The sequence below is a fragment of the Arachis duranensis genome, chromosome 8, assembly GCF_000817695.3.
Source record: "Arachis duranensis cultivar V14167 chromosome 8, aradu.V14167.gnm2.J7QH, whole genome shotgun sequence".
Classification (NCBI taxonomy): Eukaryota; Viridiplantae; Streptophyta; class Magnoliopsida; order Fabales; family Fabaceae; genus Arachis; species Arachis duranensis.
In genome coordinates, this window is record NC_029779.3 from 8081373 (window position 1) to 8091257 (window position 9885).

Here is a 9885-nt window from a genome sequence, read left to right on the forward strand (position 1 = left end):
ATTATAAGTGTAATGGCTTAGTTTTGATCTTACAAGAATAAAGTTTATTGCATTGCTTTAAAAAAAAATACAATTTCCTTAATTGACAACATTTTGTTTAAGAGAAGATCATTTAAAAAAGTGGTAGATGGACAAAAATTTTAGGGAGAAAAAAATAAATTGAAATTAAAATTCCTTTAGCATATGTTTGGAAAACCATCCCTAAAGACCATGGTTAAAAACTAACCCTAGTTAAGGTTTTTATGGGTCCCAATCATTATAAAAAGGTGTATTTGAGTTAAGAACTAAAGTGAGAATATTAAAAAATATATATGTGTATATATAAATTGAGAGAAAAAAGAAAAAGAAAGGAAAAATAGAAAAACCTATTACCAGCACAACATTTAGTTCTCCCAATTTGAGTAGTAATTTGGGGCAAAATTAGATTCTCCACAGTTTTCTGAGGGCTTTTGACAGATGGGTCATTGTACATGGTGACCGTCTTCTCAGATTCAAAATTCCTGAAACGTCACTCAAACCCTCTTTTTCTCCAATTAGGTAATTTTACTCTTCCCGTTTCACTTTATCATCTTCACTGCACCGAAAAGCTCACGACTTTACTGTGTTTTGAGCTTGTTCGCCAGATTCGGGGGTTCCTCTAGGGTTTCCAGCTCAACAAGGTAGCTAGCTCAGATTTGCTGAATTCGAAAACTGGGGTTTCGACCGTTGCTGCTATTGATTTTGAAATGCGCGCCCCTGTAGATCCGTGGCGGGATTCATTTCTTCCTTGAATTCAATTCACTGTCTGAACGAGGTTGATTTCCAAACAATTCTAGTTTCGTTGTTTGAAGTTTGAACCTTTTTTTTTCGGGCTTGAAGTATTATTGTTAGGACATTTTGGGTATTCTGAATTTCGCACGTTAGTTGGAGTGTTTGTGTTTTTTATTTTATTTTTGGAATATATGGTTCAAATTCTAGAAGTTTTTTTTTCTGGGTTATTTTTACTGTTATATTTTGTTTAATGATTCAAAGTCGGTGTCTTTCTATTTGTGATCTCTTGGTGCTAGTTGCAGAAGGCATGAAATACAGTATTTATTAATGTGCGCTTCTTAGAATCATTGCGTTGAGCTTAAGTTTACAATTGCATAATTGATTCTTGAAAAGCATTTTACTTACCATAGTGATTAGAATAAGAGAACGTGCTGCTATTATAGTTTGTATGATGATTGGCAGTTTGCAGTTCATTTCAGTGTAGATCTGTTTTCCTCGCTCCCAATTTTTATAGTAAGACATACTTTGGAATATCTTAGTTGAATGCAATATGTCATAATTCATTCATGTTGAAATATTACAGTTTCTGCTGTTTAAACAAGGTATCTGGTTGTTTGATTAGACCTTTTAAACTTTACTAGTGTTAAACCCGTGTGATGCACGGGCTTATATTTAAATTTGACATGTTAAATTGAAAATAATATTTTATAATCATAAATTTTTCGAGTTTAGTATAATTCAAAGTAAAATGCAAATAGAAGAGTTTGAAGTCTATAATATTCTTGAACCATAAAGAGGGAGACATGAAATGTAACTATAATAATAGCATGTCCATTTTACACTAAACTTTATATCAAAAGGCTAATAAAAATTTATCGAGAACCTAGTATCTTACTAAATTTCTTAGAAAAGCAATTGGCATATGATATTGTGCTCCCTGTTACACATTTGATTTCAAATCTGAATACGTTTCAGATATTGATATGCTGGCTTTATATTGCCTATGGGTTTTCTACCAAATTAAGGATCTGAACTCCCTGTTATAAAACAAGTTCTAATATATCAATATTGTTCCTGCACATCTGGTTTGTTATAACTTATAATCACGGGGTTGATAAGATGTCATGGTTATATCTGCAAACAGTATGATATGATGCTATGTGCGTTGGGGACGTGTCTTACCATTTCTCCCCAACTTTTCTCCTTTTCTCCTTGTGAATATGTCATTACTTGCTATGTACTTTTCCACTTTTTTCAGTAGATGATTATGTCATTAAATTTGTGTATTCTCTCTCTTTGATACATCTAATTTTCATTTCATGCTACTGACTGTATGGGTTTACTATATTTTGCAATGCTAGTGACCTAAAAATGTCAAAGAAAATGAAAGTTCTTATTTGAAGTTCTTGCATAATGTCATAAGCCACAACTTTTTTTCATAGCTAACTTTTACATCTTTATATGATGCATCCTTTGAAATAGTGTTTTACTTATAAATGTCACTACAAGCACCAAAATTTTAGGAACTTCAGTAACATATCTCAGTTTCTTTTCTCTTTGGGATCAGGTGCAAAATTGGCGGGTTTTGTCGAGCAAAGGGGGCTTGTTTTAGTATCTGGTGTTTCTGGTTGAATTCTGTCTTTTAGCTTGTGAGGAAACAACATACCAAAAAGTAATGATGGAGTGCAACAGGGATGAGGCAATTAGGGCCAAAGAAATAGCAGAGAGGAAATTTTCTGAAAGGGAATATGTTGGTGCAAAGAAGTTGGCTCTCAAGGCTCTAAATCTCTATCCGGCATTGGAGGATCTTCCCCAGTTTTTGCAAACAATTGAAATTTTTATCTCTGCTGAGAATAAAATTAGTGGAGAAATGGATTGGTATGGTATACTTGGTGTGAGCCCTTTTGCCGACGAAGAGACTGTTAGAAAGCAATACAGGAAGCTGGCTCTCTCTCTCCACCCCGACAAAAACAAGTGTTTAGGTGCAGAGGGTGCATTCAAGCTGGTTTCCGAGGCATGGAGTTTGCTATCAGACAAGACCAAGAGACTAGAATATAACCAAAAGAGGAGTTCAAAAGGTTTTCAACATAACACTTCAAACCATGTTGCATCTCAATCAGATACACCTAGTTCAAATGGTTATTATAATTTCAAGAAGGATAACACGAAAGCTGGAAATAGTAACTCTCGGAGATCTTCATCTTCAGTTCCACCTACCCACAGAAGAGCTGAAACCTTTTGGACTATCTGCAATCGATGCAGGACACATTATGAATATCTGAGGATTTATTTGAATCATACCCTTTTGTGTCCCAATTGCAATGAAGCTTTTGTAGCTGTGGAGAGGGGTCCACCTCCCAATGTCTTTAAGTCACCAAATTGGTCTTCTCGACAACATCCTCAGGGTTCTCGACATCAATCTGGAAGTAATAACTCGAACTATCAGTGGAGTTCTCAATCGAGAATGGCTGGTTTTGGTAGCACAGATGGATCCTCTTCCGTTGCTGCACAAGCTGCTAGTGTTGTGCAACAGGCAAGTGAGAAGGTGAGAAGAGACGGAGCACCATCAATTGCTGAATGGGAGAGGAGTCAACAGTCTAAGAGGAATGATGGTTCTTATTATAATTCAAAGAAGAGGAAGACTGATGATTTTCATGTTAATGGTTATCAAGGATACACGGCAAATCAAGGTCAGGTAAACTTGGAATCCGAAAGGCATTATGGTTTTTCAGGTATGACTGGCGGCAAGCCTTACAGCACAAGAGAATTGTCGATGTATGAATTAAGAAACATGTTGATGGATAAGTCACGGACTGAAATCCGTAAGAAATTACAAGAATGGAAATCAATAGCTGAAGCTAAGATTGCCAATAAGAGACAGAAAAGCCCAGTTACTGGCAAAACCAATGGTAATGGTAATAGGCATGTTGAAGTTGGTTCTTTCAAAGACCCATCTGATGATACAGTTAAGAACGCAGTCTATGTTACAATCAATGTTCCGGACCCTGATTTTCACAACTTTGACTTGGATAGAGCTGAAAATTCTTTTGACGAGGACCAGGTTTGGGCTGCGTATGATGACGATGATGGAATGCCTCGATATTATGCCAAGATTCACAAGGTGATCTCTACAAAGCCATTCAGAATGCGGATCAGTTGGCTTAACTCTCGTAGCAACAGTGAATTGGGCCCCATGGACTGGGTAGGGTCTGGTTTCTACAAAACTCTTGGGGATTTCAGAACCGGCAAGCATGAAATAACCGAATCGCTGAACTCATTCTCACACCAGGTTAAGTGGAGCAAAGGGAACAGAGGAGTTGTCCGAATCTTTCCTGGAAAAGGCGAAGTCTGGGCTCTTTATAGAAACTGGTCTCATGATTGGAATGAACACACCCCGGATGATGTGATACACAAGTATGATATGGTGGAGGTGCTCGAAGATTTCACCGAGGAGCAAGGCGTCATAGTTACCCCCCTTGTCAAGGTTTCTGGTTTCAGGACCGTGTTTAAGAGGCACCCAGACGCCAATCAGCAAAAGAGGATTCCCAAAGAGGAGTTGTTTCGATTCTCACATCAGGTTCCTAACTACTTGCTCACCGGCCAAGAAGCTGACAACGCCCCAAAGGATTGTCGAGAGTTGGATCCAGCTGCCACTCCATTAGACCTTCTTCAGATAGTATCTGGTGATGCCAACAGAGCATCACTAGATAACAATGCTTAGAGAACCTAAGCAAGATGCACAACATAGTTCACATGAAAAAGAGAAATACTGCGTTTCATTGTTTGGGGAGAATTCAAAACCTTGTATAGCAGAAATGTTAAACGAGGAAGGATGACACAGAATAGGGAAGTGGGTGTGACTGATGCTGCAATATAGGCTTTTATTAAAATTGATGATTCATGAAAAAAGAAAATACTACACTTTCTTATGCGACTCTTGTTAATTTTGGAAAGCCTGACCCAGGATAATTTTTATAGTGATGCTTTTTGGTGTTATAATTGTGGATCAAAGTGATCCTCAGGTATTCGGTTTTTTGTTGTATAATTTTTCTTTTTATTATAAGACCCTTTGTTATTGGTAGACTGGTGAATATGTTCATACTCAAATGATGAACGCAGTTGTCAACAGTTCCTCATTCTGTAAGCAAAATGATTTAGACTTAGTTCATATCATTTTATCAGTTCTACTTACATATTCTCTGAAAATTCACTTATTCTTATATGGTTGAAGATGTGTGTTTAAGAGTTAATATGAGCGCCCAATTGATATGAAAAGTTGTTACTTATCCATTGAAGTAGTAAAGACTTTTGGTTGGAGAATTCAATCTCTTAAGAGGAGCTTTCTACGGTGGGAAAAGAATCTTCTGGATCTTAAAGGACCAAGTAATAAAAAAAATTAATAAAACATATAGGACCGGTTTACAAATAATAAAAAGTAATATGGGGTCAAATTTAAAAAAATTATATTTTGTTATTGATTATATTTTCCAAGTTTCTTGAAAATTATGGTCTCTATTACAGCAGGTATTTCTGTGGCCATTCCAATTATAAATTGATCTTCATAGATGTTGTCACTATCATCTTTAAATTTTTATTACATTCTTTATCGGTCTTACCAGATGATCCACCAGTAATGGCCGATGCCGTTAATTGCAGAAGTGAGATTTTGTTAAATCTTACGGTATGAATACCATGAAAGACAGTTGCCAAAGAAGGAGGAAACACATATGGTGTGTGGTTAACACTAAAGGTAAAGCCTTTGCGATCGAAAATTTCTAAAAAAAGTGCCATTTGAATGGTTACCGGAAAAAATAATATAGTCCATTAAAATAAATTCTCAGTAATGCCATGCAGAATCTCTCTTATCCCTTTCATTCACACCAAAAAAAAAAAGAAAAAAAAAAAGAGTCCTCTATAGCACATTGACACTGGTGTGATATGAAATACTCATACGTCGCAATTTCATTCTCACTTTCCTTTCTCTTTGTGTGCTTTCATGAAAGGATCTATCAGAGATGAAATATTGTGCGGTGTGCATTCTGCTTATTGGAATTATTGAAGCTCTGTTCTTCAGCTTAGCTGGTTGCTTCGATTTCCATGACAACAAGAAAAGCAAGAAAAATCAAATCCCTAACTCCTTTGATGACATCCTTTGCCTCGCCAAGGATTTTCCATGTTTCATTTCTTCTCTTTTTCTTTGATTCGATTTGATTTTTTTCCTTCCATCTTGGTTCGTTATGGAAATGTAATTTTTTTTCCTTTCCAGAAATGATTGATTCATTCATTCTCCAGAACTTATACATATGAAAAGGTAGAAGATGAAATTGTAGAGGGTATGGATAACGTCATTAGATAGTAGGTAGTAACTGAGGGTATAGGTTTTCATGAGTTGTGTTGAGTGAGTTATGGATGTGGCTCAAAAAAAAATCTCATCATCAATTTCTCCAACAAAAAAAAAAAAAAGAAAAAACTAGTCATTAAAGATTTGGTCTAACTAAATCATATCGTACCGGTTTGTAAATATATTTAATATTTGGTCAAAATTAGCATTAGCATGCACAAGGCGGGATTCAAATTCCCGTAAGCGGACTAGTGAGCTAACCACTAGACCAACCCAACTTGGTTATTTGTTTAACCAGATAAATGAGCTAATATTTGACTAACTCAAATCAGTTAGGTTGGGTTTTTTTTTTTGTTCAGAGATTAGCTTGGGTTTTTTTCCTTTCCCAGTTTGGGGTGTTCTCGGGAAACCGCAAAAGTGAACCCGTTTTTCTGTTGTGTTTTTGTCATGACCCTTTTTTTCTGGTTTATTTTCATTCTTGGATGATACGGGCTTTTATGTTTACTAATGAAAGGGTTCAAAACTCGAAATACTTCTCATTAATATTGGGCCGGATAAAGCCCATTAGTTATTAATCTCCTCTACCGACCAAAAAAAAGTTTCTCGTTTGTTATATAACTTATAACCTTGGTCAGTTGGTCGTCCACAGCCGAGACTTTGGTTGAGTGTCAATATATAGTACTTTTTAATATGCTGCACCTTGGTTTGAATATTGGCAATGGCCAAGTTATAAATAAAATTCTTAAATGTGTACGTGAGTTTGTGATATCTAAGATTGAGAGTTGTCTAATTCATATGAATAAAAAAAATATCTTGGTCATTCTGAATTTCTGTTGTATAATATTTGAGGCAACCGTCCTTTAAATATCTTAATTTCAAATATAATATACAAATGAAATAGAAAATGAATTAGCTTGGTATTTTGTGAAGACTGAAATAGTGTGACTATTAACCTAGAAATTGTATAGATGGTGTCTCTTCTCCATACACAATCCTGCTAAAGTCATTCGCATGAGACACAGAATCCCACGGGCAGGTCCAATGCCAGAATTTATTATGTGGAAAATCATATGAACACATTGACCATGCACGTAATATTAATGTTAGGGGAAGGTTCATTGAACTTTCTCCATAATAATAATAATGGGTCATATTCAAGGAATTTGGAAGGGAAAATCTAACAATAATTATGTTGCTCCCAAATGAAATCTCAATGCACGACAAAAATCTTAATGATTCTTCTTGTTTACTACGTTGTTCACTGTTTTCCCATCACTAACAAACGTCTAATTAATTATGACCTTATTTTAAACCAATTTTGTGTTTCCATAACAAGAGACCTATCTAGGTATAGGGGTGTTTGGGTAAATAATGTAAACCGTTTAATGAAACTGTTGACTCCATTATGTCCTTCATATGGTTAGTTCAACCATGTGGTTCTTCTAATATATGTTGCATTAGTGCTTAATTGAAACTTTGAGCATATATTATGATATTTCACCATCTTTTTAATTTTCTTTGGTACCCTGTGGATTCAAGATTGTCTTAGCTTGGATGTTTTTTTCCCATTTCTAAGTCGTTGTTAGTTTGCATTTGAATGATAGTGTATATATATATTTTTTTATTGTGATACTAAATTACCATCTATTCATCTCCAAAGCAAAATAACCTGTTTTTGGATTATTTGGGAGTTGATTTTAAAAAAGATAAAAAAAAAGAAGAGAAAAGAAGGCTCGTAATGTAAATCTATCATTTATGTATATATAAAGAAGCCTTATGATGTGTTTTGGCTACTTATCAACTATTAACTTACATGTATTTAAAACAAAAAAACAAAAATAGAGTTCCTGAAAAAGGAATAGGCTTAAAACTGAAAAAGAATAGTTATAAATTGAGGGTTAGTGAAAGAGTCAGAGCTTTAAAAATATAAAAGAGAAAATGTACGTGAATATTAATTTTTCAAAAAGAAAATAAATTAAAAGTACGCTTCTCTAATTTTTTTTTATATGCTAACTGCAGAATCATTTTTTATCATCAGATTTTAATATGGTAATTTTCGTGAATGTTGAAAATTGGACCGGGTAGGAGTAGGAATAGAGGATGAATTTTAATCAGAATTAGATTGAGGAGAAAATTGTTAATCATATCGGTGAAAGTATGAAATTATAGTGTGGCCAAACCTACCACAAAATTGACATTGTGGTCTTAATGAGAAAGAATTTTGAAATTGTATCTTCTACCATAACTCCTAGCAGTTCCTCTTTTTCTTTCTCTTCTTGATTGAAACCCTCTACCAAAACCTCTACCAAATGATGTTTAAGTGAAATTGGATTGTATATGCCCGAGTTTAGTTTTTCGAAATCTCTCAAGCATATCTTCATGCCCAAGAAATAAGGATTCTACTTCCAAAATGGTAATATCATCAGATTTTGACAAAACAGAAGAAAAAAAATAAAAAGTAGTCTTCGGTTAGTCCATTAGAGATGGCATCAATGTGCTCATCCACAGTAAATCCGTGACCAATAGCAGCTAAAGCATCTACTACTGTCTGAATCTGTTTGAGGAATTCTGTGGCGGATAATCCTAATTTGTTTATGGTTTTAAGTTTGAGTTTTAATTGTTTTACCTAAATCTTGAAAGTGCGAGAGAAATAATCTTAAATGCACGGCCATACTTGATAAGAAAAAGCACAATTAAGCATCTTGTTTTTGATTGATGTTTTCATAGACGAGAATATCCAAGTCATCAAGTAATGATCTTTGGCTTTCCAGTATTTGTATGCTGCAGATTCAGTGTTTGTTTGTTTCTCCACCTTCCTTAAAAATTTTGGAGAAATTTTTTTTGATGATCTTCGAGGGAATTTGCGCCAATTTCCTGAAGAGCCAACTGCAACCATGTTTTGTAAGAGTTCTTATCGAGTTAATCAAGAATAGGTATGGAGTGGAATGATTTGTTGGTAGAACCGGTAGGTAATGGAATGATTTCAGCCATGAATCCGAACAAACTCTGCGTTCCGGGAGATGATTCGGTGTTGTGAGGAGGACTTTCTAAAATTTCAGAATGGCTCCCCGACCACCAAAAAAGCACGACGGAGGTGAACAGAAACGACAACAGCAAGTGAAGTGAGGGCACTAGTAAGGGTTGGCGTATGGTGACCAAAAAGAGTAGATCTTTCGGGGGGTTTCCAATAATTTCAGACACAAATAGAGTAGATCTTTCACGAGAGGTAGACGATTACATGCTTGAAACCAAAGAAGATTGCTTGGCTCATGATACCATGCAATCATCTTTCATATGCTCCAGAATCATCTTTCATCGTCAGATATCAATAGTTCCGTTAGGCTGCCTTTGTTTACAATAGGGACACAGAAACATAAAATTATGTTTGACGGATGAAATATGAATAGAAATATTATGTTCAGAAACACTAAATTAGTGTATCTTATATTTATTCTAATAGGAAAAATACTGACACATTAATGAGGAACACAATTTATTTCTTTTTTATTATTCTTATTAATTTTTATAATTATATTTTTTTATTATTATATTTTTCTTCCTAAATTTTTTGAACGAAAAAAATAGAATAAATTGGACTTTTATAATTTGTTATAGTTTATCATAAAAAAAATATAAGAACACTAATTTTTGTGTCTTATTCTCAGTGTCTTGTCCTCAATGTCTTGCCTTATTTTATTCTCCTGACCAAATACAATTTTAGAGAACCAATTAAAAATGAAGCTAATTTCAGTCTAACTAGTTAAAAAATAGCTCCAATTATAAAAAAATAACCC

The 9885-nt window shown here is 34.6% G+C and overlaps 1 protein-coding gene across 1 annotated transcript; it reads left to right on the forward strand.

Moving 5' to 3' along the window:
• The first annotated feature begins 345 nt into the window (after positions 1 to 345).
• LOC107460588 (uncharacterized) lies at positions 346 to 4937 on the forward strand. The gene is made up of 3 exons (XM_016078959.3): positions 346 to 537; positions 624 to 793; positions 2318 to 4937. The coding sequence occupies exon 3, from the start codon at positions 2426 to 2428 to the stop codon at positions 4469 to 4471; it is 2046 nt and encodes a 681-aa protein (XP_015934445.1). The 5' UTR covers positions 346 to 537; positions 624 to 793; positions 2318 to 2425; the 3' UTR covers positions 4472 to 4937.
• Positions 4938 to 9885: the final 4948 nt, after the last annotated feature.

Coding starts and splice junctions, on each gene's coding strand:
- LOC107460588 (XM_016078959.3), top strand. CDS start 2,426: ATGATGGAGTGCAACAGGGATGAGGCAATTAGGGCCAAAGAAATAGCA.